The 19,584-nt window shown below is 39.6% G+C and overlaps 1 protein-coding gene across 11 annotated transcripts in view; it reads left to right on the top strand.

Annotated features, from left to right (window-relative positions):
• The window catches only part of EIF4G3 (eukaryotic translation initiation factor 4 gamma 3), a 418,798-nt gene that overhangs the window by 318,838 nt on the left and 80,376 nt on the right, over positions 1–19,584 (top strand). For all 11 annotated transcript variants that reach the window (XM_027770593.1, XM_027770592.1, XM_027770595.1 and 8 more), the window contains one exon: positions 5,773–5,970. In XM_027770593.1, the coding sequence (XP_027626394.1) occupies positions 5,773–5,970 (198 nt within the window). The remainder of the gene's footprint in view (positions 1–5,772; positions 5,971–19,584) is intronic.

A 19,584-nucleotide genomic window follows, 5' to 3' on the forward strand; every position in this document is an offset into this window, starting at 1 on the left:
ATTTTCTCAGTCTTCGTGGTGGATTTTTCTAGGCCAGCAATTTTCTCTTCGATGTCTGAGATTCTATTTTCTGTATGATCTAATCTGCTTTTAATACTTTCAAGGGAGATTTTTGTAAAGTGTGTAATTCCTCTTTTAGATCTTGCAAGAATTTCCTCACCTCCTGGATGACTAATGAGAAGAGAAGGAAAGTGAGAAAGCAACTTCTTTCTCCTTTCTCTTTAGGAGTTCATTGTCTCTCTCCTCTTCCATCTCAGTCAGCTTCGCCATTATGAATACTCTAAATTCTTTATCAGACATTTCCATGATTTGCATTGAACTGCTTATGGATGAAGAGGAGTTACTTTTTTCCCTTGGAAGAGAGGTATTCTCTTGCTTTCTCATATTTCTTGTGGTTCTGCGGTGATTTCTTGTCATCTGATAGATGGTGTGTTTCTTTCTAATTCTTGAAGTTCAATCCGAGTGTTCAGGAGCAAGCAGAAGGAGGTGATCTGGAATCTCTTTGTCGTTCTGTTGTGATCACTGGTGCAGCAGATTCGGTAGATACTGAGGAATATGTTAACGCTAATAGTATTTGGATGTTTAGCTTCAGTGCCCTTAGATCCATCTAGAAACACATTAAAATGGATATTGAAGAATGGAGAGAGAAGAAAAAAGAAAATGAAAAAGAGAGAAACAACAAAGAAAGAGAAAAAAAGGACAAAAAAATGAAAAAAGTAATTATTGTTTTTCTTTAAAAAAAAAAACGCAACAACAAAATTAAAAAAATAGAAAAATTTTACCTTTAAAAAAATTGTAAAAAGGAAAAATTACCAAAAAATGAGAAGACAGAAGCAGAGAGAGACAAAGACAGAGACACAGAGACAGAGATAGAAGGCCAGAGGGGCTCCCTACCATGCTAGCTTTGTTTGCTAGAGGCTGAATTATCAGTAGAAAGTCTTCATTTCTTCTGTCCCCTGAAATGACTAGTTTGCAGGAGCCATGAGGAATCTTAATTTTATTTTTTTGAAGTTGACTAGTGAGAAGAGAAGGAAAGTGAGAAAGCAAGCTGCCAGGTTCGGGACTTGAACCACAGTCAGCTGTGTGGAAGTCCAGCAGCCTTAACCACCATGCCACCTACCAGCCCCTAAATTCTTAAAAGAATCAAACAAAATATTTAATAAGCAGGTCACCACTACCAGCAGATGGTATATGGTTACGTCGTTGGTCTCCAGCGTTCTCATCTGCAGTTTGAGTCCCAGACCCAGCAGCTTTAAAACTCATGCTGAGCTGGGAACCAGCAGTTAGCGTAATGGCTATGTCACTGGACTCCCACGTAGTCGACCACGGTTCACGTTCCGGACCCGGTGGCTTAAAACTCACGCCAGGCGCGTGTGCGTGCGTGCCCAAGATCCCGAGAGGAGAATGGAGGAGAAGGGATTGCAGCATGACCATCCCCCCTGGGGGGTGATTTCTCGCATTCTGTCTCTATGTCTCTCTCTCTGTCTGTCTGGCGAGTGCAAGCGCCCTGTAGCAAAAACCTCTCAAAAAAAAAAAAAAATCATGCTGGGCGTGTGTGCATGAGAGGGTCTCAGATCCCTAGAGGAAAATGGAGAAGGGATTGCGGTGTGGCCATCGCCCTAGGGAGTGATTTCTTGTTTTCTTTCTCCCTGTCTGTGTCTGATGAACACACACCCCCTTATAGCAAAAATCTCTCTTAAAAAAATAAGTGGGCCACCACGTGGATGGTGGTTAATGTACTGAATCCCACACAGCCAATTGCATGGTGTGAGTCCTAGACCCAGTGGTCTGAGCAGTCATGCCAAGTGTGTGTGCAGGTATACCCAGAATCCTGAGACTAGCATGTATGAGAAAGGATTGCAGCATGGCCATCCCCTCTGGGAGACAATTTCTCAGTTTCCCTCTCTGTCTTTCTTCAGTGAGCGTGTGTACCCTAAGGCAAAAATCTTAAAAGCAAAAACATTTAATAAACTTTTTTAGGTAATACAGCATGGTTTCTTGGATTTTTGCAACCTCATTTTTTTAATTGAGAATTTATATTTAGTAAAATTTACCGTTTTATGTATAATTCTATAGCTGTTGATAAATGCATAGTCATGTGATATCTACCACAGTCAAGACATAGAACATTTTCCTCACCTCCCACCAGAAATTCCCTTAGACTGCATGGTACTAGTTCTCTCTGCTCATGGCCACCTCTAGCACTGATCCATTCTCTGACTTTAAAATACTGACTTCAGAATATCACGTAAGTGGAATCATTTTGACTGTGGCTTCTTTCACTTACTGAAATTCCATTTGAGATTTATTCATATTCCTACATTTATGGTAAGTTGGTTTTTCTGTTGTTATGTATGTAGTTTTTTTTTGTTTTGTTCTTTACTTTATACATTCTGGTTACAAGTCCTTTATCAAATGTATGTTTAGCAAAAATTTCCTCCCCAAATGTGATTTGTCATTTGTTCTCTTAATTATCTTTCACAGGAGATTTTCATTTTGATGATAATCAGTTAATTTTTTTTTCATTCATGAGTTGTGCTTTTACTAGCATACCTAAGAATTCTTTGTATAATCTAAGAGCACAAAGATTTTCTCCTACATTTTCTTCTAGAGATTTACAGTTTTAGGCTTTATATTTAGTTCTTTGATTCAGTTTTAGTTCCATTTTTTTTTCTTTTTTCCATTTACTTATTTTGCAAAAGATTCAAGGTAAGAATCAAGGTTCGTTCATTTTATTTTTGGAGAGGTTTTTGCTATAGGGCGCGTGCGCTCACCAGACAGAGAGAGAAAGAGAGATAGAAAGTGAGGAATCATCCCCCAGGGGGGATGGTCACGCCGCAATCCCTTCTCCTCCATTCTCCTGTCGGGATCTTGGGCACGCACGCACACGCGCCCGGCGTGAGTTTTAAGCCACCGGATCTGGGACGCAAACCGCGGTCGACTACATGGGAGTCCAGTGACATAGCCATTACGCTAACTGCTGGTTCCCAAGGTTCATTCTTTTTCTTTATAGAGAACTAATTGTCCCAGCATCATTTCTTGAAAAGATTATTTTTCACCATTGAATTTCCTTTGCTGCATCTGTGTTGAAAATCAGTTCAACCCTGTGTGCATCTCTTTCTAGACTCTCCATTCTGTTCCGTTGAGCTAGAATGGAGAGTCTAGGAAGAGTCTATACTTTAGCCAAAACCACAATGTCTTTATATACTAACTTTATATAAAAAGTGTTGAAATCAGGTTGTGAGTCTCCTGGGCTATTCAAAAATTTTTAAAAATAATTATTTAATCTTACTCATCGTCATCATTGTATTTTATTTTATTGAAGTTGATCAGAGAAAGAGAAGGAAATTGAGAAAGCAAGCTGCCAGGTCTAGGACTCTAATCACTGTCAGCCATGTGGGAGTCCAGCCGCCCTAACCACCACTCCACCTACCAGCCCCATTGTTCAAAATTTTTTGGCTTTTTCTAGTTTTGTTGTCTTTCCATAAAAATTGTAGAATTAGCTTCTTGAGGGCCCAGAAGATGGCGTAATGGTTACATCACTGGACTCCCATGTAGTCGACCATGTTTCAAGTCCTGGACCCAGCAGCTTAAAACTTAGGCTGAGCGTGTGTACATGTGTGCCCAAAATCCTGAGAGGGGCTTGGTGAAGAAGGGATTACAGCATGTCTTCCCCCCCACCCCCCACTGAGGGTGATTTCTCGCTTTCTGTCTCTTTGGCAAGTACACGCTCCCTATAGCAAAAATCCCTCTCTCAAAAAAAAAAAAATTAGCTTCTTGATTTCTGCCAAGAGTAAAACAAAAGAAAAACTCTTACTAGGATTTGTTTTGGATGGCGTTAAATCTGTTTCTGTAATGATTACTTCTCCAGAACATTATATAAATGCCATTATAATTGACATCTTAATAATAATGATCTTCTAGTAGATGCATGTGATACATATCTCCATTTATTTGGGTCCTTTTTATCTTCTTTTATCAGTGCTATGTAATTTTTTATCACATAGCTCCTATGGTTATTTTGTTAGATTTGTAGCTGTTTCACAGTGTCTGTGCTTGTGTAAGTGGTACTTTAAAATATATAATTGCGAGTTATTAATTGCTAGTATGTACCAATACAGTTGATGTTTGCATTTTGATATTGTATTCTAAATTGCCTAAGTCACTTTTTCATTCTAGTACTTCTTTTTGCCGATTGCTTCCATTCTTTTGTGTAGACGATTATCTGTGCACAGAAAGCTTTATTTCTTCCATTCCAACCCATACCCATTTTATTTCTTTTTCTTTTTCTTTTTCTTTTTTCCCCCTTTGTTGTGCTGGTTAAGACATGTAGTGTGACACTGAGGGGGACTGGGGAGAACTGATGTTTAGGCATCATTCCTACTCTGGAGAGAAAACATTGTCTCAACATTAAGAGGGTTGCAGGTGCCCTTTTTCTAGCTGAAGAAAGTGCTTTCTGTTTCTATTAGAGTCTCTACAACGTCTTTTCAAAAGACTTCTGTCTAGTATTATATACCATAATTTATATTATATCATAATTTAGACAAACTCCTACATGTATACATCAAAGTTACTTTTTACACAGGGTTATAGTAAAATTTATTGTGGCTAAAATATTTTTTACCTATCCCTAAATATGTACCACTATCTCAAAAGTATAATTACTAACCCAGAGGTTACTTCCACAGGTTTAAAGCTTTGGGTACATGTTGTCAGATTGCCCTTAGAAATGTACCTGGTGATGTTCCCACCACCTAGCAATGTGTAGAGTTCCTAGAATTCTCATCAGTAGTTAAATATGGTATAAGGGCCAGCAGGTGGCATTGTAGTTAAGGTACTGGACTCCCACATAACTGACTGTGGTTTTAGTCCAAGACTGGTGGCTTGAAAATCACACTGGGTTCATGTGCATGCATGCCCAAAATCCCAGCATGAGAATGGAGAAGAGGTCACCACATAGTCATCCCCCTGGGAGGTGATTTCTCACTTCCCCTTACTGTCTCTCTCTGGCAAGCATACACACTGTATGTGAAAAACCTAACTAAAAAAAATTTTTAAGTGGTATAATTTTTTTCTTTTTTTTGGAGAGGTTTTTGCCATGGGGTGCGTGTGCTCACCAGAGAGACAGAAAGCAAGAAATCACCCCCTAGGGGGGATGGCCACGCCGCAGTCCCTTTTCCTCCATTCTCCTCTCGGGATCTTGGGCATGCACGCACACGCACCCAGTGTGAGTTTTAAGCCACCAGGTCCAGGACTCGAACCACGGTCAACTACATGGGAGTTCAGCGACCTAGCCATTATGCTAACTGCTGGTCCCTTAAGTGGTATAATTTTTGACTTTTGTTAAAACTTAATGTATTTAATTATTTCAGTGACTAGTTCACTTTTTTTTTTTAAAAGAATTTGAAAAGTTGAACTTAGAAAAACAATTTTTTAAAATTAATCATGGGCCAACCAGTAGTGTGGTGGTTGGTGTGGCTGGATCCCACATGCACAGTTTGAGTCCTGGAACCAGCAACTTGAAAAACATGCAGGATGCATGTGTATGCATGCCCAGAATTATGGAAGGAAGAAGAAATAGAGGAGATAGGATTGCCATGTGACCATCCCCTGTGGGGGCCACTTTCTCACTTTCCATCTCTCTCTCTTTGTCTCTCTGTGGCAAACATATTCCCCCTGTAGTAACATTAACAAAACAAAACAAATCCTTACAGGAAGCACCGTATTGCTAAAATTATTATAATACTCTTTTCTTTTTTATGGCCCTTCTAGGAACTTTTTAGAAAAGTTCGAAGTATCTTAAATAAGTTGACACCACAGATGTTCAACCAACTGATGAAGCAAGTGTCAGGACTCACTGTTGACACAGAGGAGCGGCTGAAAGGAGTCATCGACCTGGTCTTTGAGAAGGCTATTGACGAACCCAGTTTCTCTGTGGCTTACGCAAATATGTGTCGGTGTCTAGTAACGGTAAGAAGAGAGGAAGGAGTAAAACCAGAGCTCTCCAAGAGGTATACTCTCCCCTCACTATACACCCTTCCCTGAAGTGTGATTGGGGACCACAAAGGGGAGAATGTATTTTTAGCACTTAATTACTAGAGTATCATCATTAGATGAAGAGAATCTGCTTTTATTGAAGTGTGTATTCGCCTCTGGAGGAGACATGGAGACTAGGCTGAAATGAGCATTTGATGGTCTAGTCCAACACGAGGAACAGCAAGTACAATTTATATTAGTAATTGGAATGATTGTCAGGGGCAACCTATTTTTCCTGATGTCTTCTTAGAAATAAAGCAAATGGGACGAGCAGATGGCGTAGCAGTTACGTCATTGGACTCCCACATGGCCGACCACAGTTCAAGTCCTGGACCCGGAGGCTTGAAATTCACACCAGGTGCATGTGCGTACATGCCCAGAATCCTGAGAGGAGAATAGAGGAAAAGGGATTTCAGTGGACGTCGCCCCTTGGGGGTTAATTTCTCACTTCCTGTCTCTGTGTCTCTGGTGAATGTACATGCACTATAGCAAAAAATCTCTCAAAAAAAGAAAGAAAGAAGAGAAAGAAAGAAAGTAAATGCTTGTGGCCAACAGGTAGCATGGTGGTTAAAGTGCTGGATTCCCACATGGCTGACCATGGTTTGAGTCCTAGACCTGGTGGCTTGAAAATCATGCTTGGGGGTGTGTGCTTGTGTGCCCAAAATCCCAGGGCAAAATTCCAAAAGGAAAATAGAGGAGAATGGGTTACATTATGGCCACCGTGCCCCCTTCCCCCTGTTGGGGGTTATTTCTCACTTTCCTTCTCTCTATCTCTCTCTAGTGAGTGCACGCAACCTATGGCAAAAACCTAAAAAAATGGGAGGACCAGTAGGTGGCATGGTGGTTAAGGGTGCTGACTTCCCCCATGGCCAACCACAGTTCAAGACCCGGACCTGCCAGCTTACTTTCTCACTGTCCATCTCTCTCATTCTGTTCCTCTGTGGTCAAATTAAAAACAAACAAACAAATAAAAAACAATAAAGTTAAATAAAGTAATTTAGGAAAGAAAAAAACTTAAAAAAAGGAAAGAAAGCAAAATGCTTACTTTCACATTTAATTAACTTTGAAATTGAAAACCACATTGGTTCTAATTCTAGCCTCTGTGAAAATGAAAGGATACTTATCTTGTGGTCAGAGAGTTCAAAACTGATCAATTCGTCTCTTAAAAGCTGTTATATTTCTTTCTCTTGACATCGTCCACAGCATTTAATCTCCCTAGTTTATCAAATCTGGGACAAGTCAGAATGGGAGCCCAGAGACTTCTGATGAATATCCGTTGTCCTTTTCTGTCTGTAACACTCCCGTGTATCATCTCTGTTTTCTCTTCCTGTTCCTGTTACTAAGGTACTTGTCAGAAGTATGTGTCCTTTGACATTCTGTTTTTTTCTTAATTATCACAACTTATTTTCATCGCACCTTACTTCTTAGAAACAAACTAGGAAAATGCAGTATTCTGTCATTCTACCAATAGTTTTGAGTACCTGTGTCAAAGATAGGTGAGTCTGTTGGGACTTGAAGAAGTTATGTATTCTGTCTTTATAAAGATATTACTGACAAGGTATTTTGTGATGTAGCAGTATTTTAGTGCCTGAATGAGTGGGTTAGACCAAAAAATAACTTGAAGAAAGAAAGAAAGATCGTTGGTGAAAGAATAACTCGTATAGAGTTGAATTGGACCTGGGGTGATGGGGAAGTATAGAGTAGAAAGTACATATTCCAGGCATGTTCAATTTTTTTTTTTTTTAAGAGAGATTTTTGCTATAAGGTTCATGTGCTCGCTGGAGAGACAGAGACAGAAAGCAAGAAATCACACCCCAGGAGGGAAAGCCACACTGAAATCCTTCTCCTCCATTCTTTTCTAGGGATTTTGAGCACGTATGCACACGCGCCCGTTGTGAGTTTAAGCTTCCAGTTCGGTGACTGGAACAACAATCAACTACATGGGAGTCTAGCGATGTAAACATTACGCCATCTGCTGGTCCCATGTTCAAGTCTTAAGCAATAGCAGGGCATAATGGTTACAAACACTGACTTGGAATCTCAAAGTTCTAGGAGTTCTAGGTTTACAATTTATGGTAATTTCTTTTACTGTACTAACATACAGGGTATTCATGCTGGGAAAATTCTTTTTCAATGCTGTAAATGTATACACTGATGGAGCTGTTAAAAAAGAATAAAATAAAAATACAATTTAAATTTTAAAATCAAACTTTAGGGGTTGGCCTGTGGTGTGGTGTGGTAGTTAAAGTGCTGGATTCCCACATGGCTAACTGTGGTTCAAGTCCTGAACTTGGTGGCTTACTTTCTCACTTTCCATGTTTCTCTCTCTCTCTCTCTGTCTCTCTCTGGTCAAATTAAAAATAATAATAATAAAATTAAAGAAATAATTCTCTGAAAAAGTTGGGCTTTAGAATTTTTCTCTGTCCCTTGGTAAATTCATAACCTTACAATAGTTACTAGTCTTTTTAAGCCTCAGTTTTTCTGTGCAAAAATGCATCATGACTTTTCCAACAACCCACAGACCACACTTTACTACACTTTATTAGTTTTGGATTTTATTCTATAACCAGTGAAGGCTTGTTCATGTATTTTAATTGAGGAGGGACTTTGATGAAAATGACCTAGGGAGGCTAGCAGGTGGTGTGGTTAAGGCACTGGACTCCAACATGGCTGACCACAGTTTGAGGCCCAGACTCACACTGGGTGTGTGTGCTTACGTGCCCAAAATCCCAAGAGAGTGGAAGAGGAAGGATTGCAGCATGGTCATCCCCCTGGGCAGGTGATTTCTTGCTTTCTGTCTCTTGTCTCTCTTTCTCTCTTTCTCTGGTGAATGCATACTCCCTATAGCAAAAAATCTCTTTAAAAAAAGAAACCTTTGAAAAGGCCTGGCAATCAGTACAAAGATTAGAATGGTAAGAATATATAGACAACTACTTACTTGACTTTTTAAAAATTTATTGGTTTATTTTAAATTACAAAGTAACAGCCATTTGAACAAGTGAAACAATATAGCGATATGCAGATTAAGTTAACACTCTTTATATGTAGCCCTAGCCAGTTACTGTTCTCTTCCCTTTTAGACACTCACTATGAATGGTTGTGATATAACCTTCCCGTTTTCTCTATATTCATAAAATCATATGAAAACATACATATTGGGAAAAGTCATAGTGCATTTTTGCATTGCCAAACATAGAGAAATGCATCATGGGGGCCGGAGGGTGGCATGATGGTTAGGGCACTGGACCCTACATGACCAACCACGGTTTGAGTCTCGGACTTGGCGCCTTGCTTTCACTTTCCCTCTTTCTCTCTCTCTGTCCCTCTATGGTCAAGTTAGAATAAATTATACATTAAATAAAGTTAAATAAAATAATTATTAAAAAAAGAGAGAAAAATATATCATGACTTTCCCAGTGACCCTATGTGTATATATAAAGAGAGTTTTTGTTTTGCTTTAATTAAATTGCATAAATGTTTTGGAGTTTGCTTTTTATTTTTCACTTGATAAATGTTTTGAGATCCCTCAGGGCCTTTCCAGATATATTTTACTCATTCTTTTTAAATTTTGTATAGTATTTCTTTTTTTTTCTTTTTTTAAATAATTATTTATTTAACTTTATTTATTATTATTATTATTATCATTTGTTTTAATTTAACCAGAGGAAGACAGAGAAAAAGAGAGAGAGAAAGTGAGAAGTCAAGCTGCCAGGTCCGAGACTAGAACCACAGTCATCCACATGAGAGTCCAGCCTCTTTTGCCACCATGCCACCTGCCAGTCCCTGGTTTCTATAATATATTATGAAATATTATAGAAATATTCATAATATGTACATACCATAATTTATCCAGTCTTTTTCTTCTCTTTCCTTCTGTCTCTCTCTTGTGGTTATTTATTTACTTTTTTTGGAGAGGTTTTTATGCCATAGGGCGTGTGCACTCACTGGAAAGACAGAGACAGAGAGACAGAAAGCGAGAAGTCACCCCCCAGGGGGGATGGCCACATCGCAATCCCTTCTCCTCCATTTTCCTCTCGGGATCTTGGGCACACACGCACACGTGATCTTGGGCGTGAGTTTAAGCCCCCGGGTCCAGGACTCGAACCACAGTTGACTACATGGGAGTTCAGCGACATAGCCATTATCTCGTGTTGTTTTTAAGTTTTGTTTAGGTTTTGTCTTTGCAGCCACAGTGTTGCAATAAACCTCTGTATATTTGTCCTTGCATTCTGGTGCTTTTATTTCTTTAGCATAAATTCCCCCAATGTTCTATACTAAAGAGTATATATTTCTAACTCTTTATACATTTTTATTGTAGGGTAGTAGATATACATGCTATTGGAGTGAAGATTTCCTCAAAAATTTGTTTTGTTTCCCAAGTTTATTGATGTAAATACTTTCTTCAGGGCTTTTAAGCTACTGGCAGTTAGATAACTGCCTTAAAAAATTCCTATTTAACAATTGGCTAAATTCTGGATTCAACAGAATCCAGCTTCAGCACACCACTGTGACATGCATTCAGAAAAAGCATACAAATCATAGTGTACAGTGCGGTGGGTATTAGCAAAGTGAATACTTCTTACAGCCAGGGATAAGATGTAGCAATACTCTCCACTCTTCCTTAAAGGTGACCATAGTCCTGTGTCAGCACCATAGTACAGTGGTTAAGGGAGTTGGAGCCCCCATAGCTGACTGTGGTTCAAGCCCCAGCCCCAGTGTCTAAAAACCACATTGGATGACTGTGTTTGCATGCCCAAAGTCCTGATAGGATCAAGAAATGGAGGAAGGAGGATTATGGCATGGCCATGCTCTGTTGAGGGGTGCTTGAGGACATTTGTTCTCTGACAATTATAAATAAATAAATAACCATTGTCCTGACTTCTTAATACGATAACTGATTTACTTTTGAAGTATAGAGAGCCTGAAATAAAATAGTGGCAATGGGAGTAGAGTCGTAGGTTTCTCATACAAATCAAATACAAATGTCAGTCTCAGTAATAATTAAAATCAAGGGGCAAGCAGGTGGTATGGTTGTTGAGGTACTGGATTCCTACATGGTTGACCATGGTTCAAGCCCTGAACCCAGCAGCTTGAAAAATCACACCGGGCATGTGTGTGTACATGCCCAGAATCCTGAAAAGAGAATAGAGGAAAAAGGATTGTGTCATGGCCATCCCTCTTGGGGATTGATTTCTCACTTTCCCTATCTGTCTTCTCCAATGAGTGCACATTCCTTATGGCAAAAATCTAAAAGAAAAATAAAGGAAAAGAAAATCTAAATATGAAAAGCTGAACTTTTGGAAAGAAAGACAAAGAGCCTGTCTTCATGAACTTTGAGGAGGAAAGTATTTATTCAGCAAGATGGGAAATCAACAATCCGTTAAAGGAAGCCAGAATTGAATTTGACTTAAAATTTGCAGTCATGGGGCTGGCAGTTGGCATGGTGGTTAGGGGCACTGAACTCTCACATGGCTGACCATGGTTTGAGTCCCAGACCTTGGCTTGCTTTCTCACCTTCCCTCTCTCTGTCTCTGATCAAACTGAAAAGTAATAATAATTAAATAATGTTAAATAAAAAATAATTTACAGTCGTGGTCCAGCAAGTGACGTGGAAGTTAAGCCCCTGCACCCCACATGGCCAAGTGTGTGGTTTGAGTTCTAGATCTGGTGGCTTGAAAAATATTCTGGGTGCATGTATGTGTATGCCCAAAATCCCAGGAAGACAGTGGAGGAGAAGATACTGCTGTGTGGCCATCTTCCCCAGGGAGTGAAAGTAAGAGCTTTTATATAGCACAAGATACCCGAAATAAATAAAAATATAAGGTCATGACCTGGGATAATCTATTTGGAGTCCATATAATTAAAAATATTAGGATCTAGAATTAGAGAGGACAAAGAAACAAATCAGTAAGTACAAAAACAGCCCAGTTATGGGGTTAGCAAGTGGCATGGTGGTTAAGGTGGTTGATGTGCTGGACTTCCATATGGTTGACAGCTGTTTGAGTCCTGGACCTGGTGGAGTTTGTCATTTTTTCTTTTACTCTCTATATTTCTCCATTCAAAATAATATAATAATAATAAATAAAATTAAATGACTAATTCTTAACAAAAAACCTAATTAAAAAGTTGACAATATAGGAATGAAAATTTGTTAGTTATAACTTTTTATTTTTTAATTTTTTCTTGCTGGTGGGCACCTGTGCTTGCTACAGAGAGAACAAGAGGAGAAAGTAACCCCCTATTGGGAAATGATTACAGCACCATCTGTTCTCCATCTATCCCTCCTTTTGGGATTTTGGAACATGCACACACATGCATAGAATGTTTCTCAAGCCACCAAGTCTAGGACTTGAACCCTGTAATCGGCCATGTTGAATTTGGCTGCCTCATCCACCACGCCACAGAGCCTACTTGCAGACAAGCTTTTAAGAAAAGATGCACATTATTATTCTTTCTTAGGGAAATTACAGATAAACCACAAGTCTATATAACTCACCCCTACTAACTTGAAGGAAAAAAAAAAAAAAAGGACCAGCTCCATGGCCTGGTGGCTAAGGCAGCCAAATCCCTGACAACTGACCATGCATTTCGAGTCCCAGACCCAGTGGCTTGAGAAACACACCATTTTTGTGCACTCAAAATCCCAAAAGTTGGGAGAGATGGAGGGAAAGGAATTGCAGTATGACCAGTATCCATGAAGAATGGTTTCTCCTCTCCTCTCTCTCTCTCTCTCTCTCTCTCTCTCTCTCTCTCTGGCTAGCACCAGAACCCATTAACAGAAGAAAAAAAAATTCTTTGAAAAAAGTCAAAACCATTTTAAGTGTTGGCAAAGATGAATACCAGTACTTTGGAGAGTAAACTAGGCAGTAATGTGGAGGGTGTTCATATAACTGTTCTCCAGTAATTTTATGTTTTGGTTTAAAGCTCATAAAAACCCCCAGATGTGTGAAAGGAATCATATATAAGAATCTTTCTTTCTTCTTTCTTTCTTTTTTTTTTTTTTGAGAGGTTTTTGCTATAGGGTATGTGCGCTTGCCAGAAAGACAGAGACAGACAGAAAGCCAGAAATCATCCCCTGGGGAGATGGACATGCTGCAGTCCCTTCTCTTCCATTCTCCTCTTGGAATCTTAGGCACACACACACACACACACCCACACACACACACACACATGCGTGCCCGGTGTGAGTCTAAGCCACTGGGTCTGAGACTGAACTGCAGTCAACTACATGAGAGTCCAAAGACGTAACCATTACGCCACCTGCTGGTCCCTAAGAATGTTTATTTTTAAGATGTCAGTTTTTATACTGAATAGTTGAAATGTTCCTAGGTATGACAGTAAGAGTATACTATAATCTTTTTGATCACTAGATTTGAATACACAGACACACACACAACAGCGGTTAAATTTAGTGAAGTAGTTACTAGGTATACTGGCCTGGGTCAGCCTTAAGAACAGGACAGTTGGACACCATGTAATACGTTTGGGGTCAGCTCCATAGCACATAGGTAGTGCACTGCTCAAATGATGTTGGGTTCAATATGGCGTTGAGGTAATTCCGTGGTTGACCTTTATGTGCAAGGCACTTGCACCCGTGCTTCTGACTGGTTGGGAAGGTTCTGGGGAGTGGTAGCATGAATCCCTATTAAAGGTACTTGTCTCTCTGCTCTTTTTTTCTATCTCTTTCTCTGTCATAAAAGAAACTTAAAACATAATAAAATAAATGTTGTAAAATACAAGATAAAATGATTCACTAAGTACACATACATAGAAGTCATATATTGGAAATAAACATGAAATTTAAGGTAAGGGAGAAGAGAAAGTAATATTAAAGAACAGTACAAAGAAGCAAGTATTAGGACTTCTAGTAATGACATGTTAGGTAATTCAGACCGCCCTTGTCCCCCCCACCCCACCCCCATAAGGCTTGTGCGAGTGGAGAGGACAGAGACAGTGAGGGAAAGTGAGAAACCATGCCCTGGGGGGATAGCCATGCCATAATCCTTTCTTTTCCATTTTCCTCCTGGGATCTTGGGTATGCACACACTTATGCCAGGTTATAGCCAACTCAATCTTCACAACCATTCTCTTATTCCTGTTTCACTACTTTAGAAAATTGCCTAAATAGGGGTTTCTATACTCACAGAGATTTTGAACATGTTTTTGGTAGTTACTGTCCGTAAATGATGGAACACTAACTAAACGATGGACCCGTCTTGAGCAGACCCTTTTGCCGGTGTTTGGTGGTGTGTGGAGACATCTCTCGCTGTTGTTACAGCACACTAGTGGGTATATGATGGGGTGCTGCTGCACTTTCTGTGGTGCTCAGGGTAGCCCCCACACAGCTTTAGCCAAGCCAGGGTGTCAGTAGTGTTAAGGTAAGAAAGAGAAAAACCCTGGCCCAAATTGTTGAGATTTTATGCTTTAGGAGAATATTTGTTCTCACTGTCTGGAGCAGTTTCTACACCTTTTTCTGCCCCAGTGTCATCGACGTGGATTGCATGCCTCCATCTAAACCTGTCGTTACTTTGCAGTGATTGTCTGTGTGTATCCTAGAGAATAAAATTATATGGTATATGGCAATTCTTCCATGAAGTGTTAAAGGGTAGGCTTTTAAAAAGAAAGATTTCTTTAGCTTGCAGAAGAGATTGATGTAATAGATTTGGCTCTCCCAGGTTGCACTGTGAATGCCATAAATACACACAGAGCTGCCTCCACCGAGGTCTGCCAAGGAAAGCCTTACAAGACTTAGGGGATCATAAGAGACAGTAAACTGTGCGCTGGAATATGCGCTGCTTACACTGGCTCAACTAGAAATGGCTGAAGAGGCCCGCAAGACTCCCTTTACAGGCAGCAAAGCCTTTAACTAGAATTTAGCACTTTTAGGAGGAGTGGAAAAGAGTGGACAAGAGAAGTCCTGTATCTAAATCTATGCTTAAATATGATTGTATATACTTTATTTTAGTTTTTGTATTTTAACTCACAAGAAAGCATATCATTCACTGGAAACAGATAGGGGAGAGGGTAAAAGTACTCCCCTACCCATTGGGGCATGGTCCATAGTGCAACCCTTCTTCAGTTTTCCATTCTGTCGGGATTTGGGTTTTTGTTTGTTTGTTTTTACAGAGAGATTTTGGTTTTATGCCATAGGGCACGTGTGCTCCCTGGAGAGACAGCGAGAGAGAGAAAGTAAGAAATCACCCCCTGGGGGAACGGCCATGCTGCAGTCCCCTCTCCTCCATTCTCCTCTCTGGATTTTGGGCACACACACACACGTACCTGGTGTGAGTCTCAAGCCTCCAAGTCCAGGATTCAAATGCAGTCAGCCATGTGGGAGTCTAGTACCTTAACCACTATGCCTGCTCTGTCAGGATTTTGGACACACACTCATATGTACCTGATGTGCTTTTCAAGTCATTGGGGTCAGGATTTGAACTAGTCAACTAGCCATGTGGAATCTGGCTCCCTTAACCACTAGGCCACAGGGCTGGCCCTCAATAAAATTTTACACTGAGTTACTGGAACTTAAATTTCCATGCTTTTATTTTAATCATAATTAAATTAAAACTCCCATCTCAGAACCCCTCTAGAGTGTAAACAACTAAGGGCAGGGCCTTTTTCTGTTGTGTTCACTGCTCAATTCCCAGTGCCTAGGACAGTTCTTAGAACACAGTCCTCAGACATCTGTTGTGAACGAGGGGGGAAATGCCTATGTGAAAGAAAATCCAACTTGATAGAATTTCTTTTCTGCCTCAAGACTATACTTTTCTTGCTTTGTTGCCTTTGTTGTTGAAGGCATGCATATTCTCAGGTCCAAAGAATGATGCTTAAGGTAGATTTTTAGAGAACTCTGTGTTTTGTTAAGCCATATCCAGAACTTGCAGTGTTGTCACTTTTAAACTTTTAAAGTTCAAAAGCAAAACATGAATAGAATGACAGGACTGAAAAGAGAAAGAGACAGAGAAACCAAGAGAGAGAGTTATTCCTCATCAGAAATAAAGCCTGGGGTTGACCCACAGCCTAGTGACACAGGGAATTGGATCCCACATGGCTTTCTACACGGTTTAAATTCCACCTTATGTGCCCCAAATCCCAACAGGATGGAGAAATAGCGAAGGGATTGCAGTGTAACCACATACCCATTGAGGGGCACTTTCTCTCCCCTCCCCTCACCCCCATCTAGGTCTCTCTGGTGAGCTCATACACCCTCTGGTAAATGAAAACCAAAAAAAAGAAAAAAAGCCTAGAATTACATATGAAAAATCCGTCTGGGACAACACCAAGTGGCAGGTGGCAACTAGAAGGAGGGATGTGCAGCTTATTTGATGGAAGATCAGAAATATGTGGGGAGAAAAGATTGATCAGAATGGTTTACCCTTTCATAACTGGCCACCCCCTTTCAATTTCTTTGAGCTTCTCAACACTGCATACCTCGTTGGGTATATCTCATAGAAATGCATTTTGATAGATGTGATCATAGTAGTCATAAAATATTATGCACATTTTATAACGTGGTTTCCTAAGGTTGGGACATAATTACTAATAGAGGATAGAATGTCACCATGGACCCGGGGGTTATATTTGAACAACTGCCTTCTTGCTGTCCCTTCACAGCTAAAGTAACCTGTCCTCTAGAACACAGCTTTGGAGTTGGCATGGAAGTGCCTATTATTATTATTATTATTGTACTAGTCATTCCAAACACTTTACTCAAACCAACGCCTGCTTTTGGAGCAATATTACTACTGGTTACCTCTAGTGTCTTTATGTTCTGAGGTAGTGTGGGATTTCTGAGCGTGCCCATATGCAAGGCCAAGATTCATCCTTCCACTTACTTCTCTCCTATTGACTAGCACAATCACAATAGGAAAGATGACTCTGGGATTTGATCCTTTTGGGAATAAGAAGTATCTATCCTCAATTCTCACAGATGTCCACAGTATAGATTCCATTGCTTGAAGAAAACTACTACCTCATACTGACAGCATTTCTGTCCAAGATTGCTGAGTGGTCATGCAGCTGTTGCACTGTTTACTACTATTTAAAAATAAAGAGCTAGGTGCTTTCTAGGAATCTGCTTTACCAAGTAGCCTTACTAAAACATTCTCACTAACTCCTTGTTCCCTGAGAAAAAGAAAACAATTCCCAAACAACCCACTTAAAGCACTTTTGTGGAGCTAGCAGGTGGTGAGGTGGTTAAGGCACTGGACTCCCACATGACTAAGTACTGTTTGAGTCCTGGACCTAGTGGCTTAGTGTCTCCCTTTCCCCCACTCTCTCTTTTTCTCTCCCTCTGTCTCTTTTCTGGTGAGTACATGTGAACTGTAGCAAATTTAATGATAATAATAAATAATAATAATAAATTTTTTTAAAGAATTATTTTTATTTAACTTTCATTTATTTATTTACTTATTTTAATTTGACCGGTGGGGCAAGGGAGACAAAGAGGATTTATTTATTTACTTATTTTAATTTGACCGGTGGGGGCAGGGAGAGAAAGTGAGAAAATAAGCTGTCAGGGCTGGGACTCAAACTGTGGTTGGCCATGTCAGAGTCAAGTGTCCTTAACCACTAACCTGTTAGCCCCATAATTCTTCAAAAAAGAAAACATTTCTTCATCTTAGTTTTGACATGGACTACTGTTCAAAGAAACTTATAATCTCTTGATGAGATTAGTGCCTTTAGGAACAGAGAAGGTTGACAGCAGAGCTGCTCTCCTTGCCACATGACAGCACAGAGCAGTCCGCCATCTACAAACTAGGGAGAGAGTCCTTACCATGAGCCACATCTGCCGGCAGCACCTTGATTTTGGGCTTCTCAGCTTCCAGAACTATTGAGACATAGATGTCTGTTGTTTAAACCTCCTAGTCTATGGCATTTTGTCCTAGCAGTCCATGCAGTCTAAGACATCCACTCATGTTCTGTTCCAGCTGACTCATTTAATTGGGTCTCCTGACTTGGTAGTATCTAGCAGACAACACATGCCAACTTAATAACAATCTTGTTGAACTTATCATCTCATAAGGGTAAGAAAAATTACTATGAATCACTTCTTGAGGATATGTTCTCACTGGGCCATTTTCTTATTTCCACAGCCTTAAAACCACCCGTCGAGGGCACTAAGGTTATGTTCTAGCTAAGCAGTCATTCATTTGGAGAGACCTTCTTGCGTATCTGTGGCTATTCTGCTAATTACTTGGTTTCAGTACTTCTGTGTGAATACATCTAAAAAGCTTATTTATGAATCTTTATGCCCTGTACATGAGAAATTTCTTTTGACCATTGTTTTGGAATAGCTGACATATATTTCTCTTGCTTTTAGTGATTCTTTGCTTATTACTTACCAAGCTAATTTTTGTTAGCTTTCTTAATTATGTTATTATAATATAGATTACTCTTAATTTTTCATCATAGGCATGTCAAATACAGCTTGAAGTATTTAAATATAGTTCTCTTAGTTGTTTACTCATATCTCTCTCTCTTTTTTTCCCTCTTAATTTGCTGGAAGGTGTGTGCCCTCACCAGAGAGAGCCAGAAAAGGGAAGTGAGAAGGAAGAAATGACCACAATCCCGTCTCCATTTTTTCTTTCAGGATTTTGGGCACTCACATATGTTTACCCTGTGTGATTTTTTTTTAAGAATTATTTTATTTTCTTTATTTTTTTAACTTGACCAGGGAGGGACAGAGTGAGAAAGAGAAAGAGAGAGAGAAAGGAATTGAGAAAGCAAGCCGCCAGGTCCAGGACTCAAACCATGGTCAGCCATGTGGGAGTCCAGCACCCTTCACCACCATGTCACCTGCTGGCCTCCTGTATGATTTTTCAAGCTGCTAGACCAAGACTCGAACCACTCTGTTAGTCCTATAGGATCCAGTCACCTTAATCATCAGGCCACTGGCTGGCCCATTTACTAGACTTTCTATGTGCCAGTTACTATTGTTTTACCTGTTTTATCTCATTTAATCCTCTCAACAGTACTAAGAAATATATGGTATCATTTCTATTTTTGAAAGAAATAGAACTTGGAAGAAGCTAAGTAACTTGGTCAAAGTCACATGTCAGAGTTAGGATTATGACAAGAATCTCCAGAGCTCCCACTTCAACAGCTACTTTAGAATATCCCTCACTCTACAGTTGCTGGCTTATCTGTCTTTGTAGCTGAGATGAGTGAATCTCAGTGAGATGACTTAATCAAGCTCACATAATTTAACTAGTGAACAGAGCTGGGGCTCAAACCGATTTTGTGACTCAGATTCCAATACTCTTTCCATTTCAAGTTCCATACTCCAGTTACCATTTACTTATGTGGGACTTTTTTTGTTTGTTTGTTTGTTTTGTTTTTTAAATTTTTTTAATTCTCATTTATTTTTATTAATTAATTTTTCTTTTTTTAACATTAATATGCTATACATCATTACAGTATACAAAATGAATTTTCTATCCAAAATACACTGTCTGTTGGCTCAATCAAGCACATCAACATACATGTTATCAACAAACAATTTTCCATTTCTTATGTCTTGTACATTTTGCTTTTTTTTTTTTTTTC

Source organism: Tupaia chinensis, unplaced genomic scaffold (assembly GCF_000334495.1).
Source record: "Tupaia chinensis unplaced genomic scaffold, TupChi_1.0 Scaffold000146_1, whole genome shotgun sequence".
NCBI lineage: Eukaryota > Metazoa > Chordata > Mammalia > Scandentia > Tupaiidae > Tupaia > Tupaia belangeri.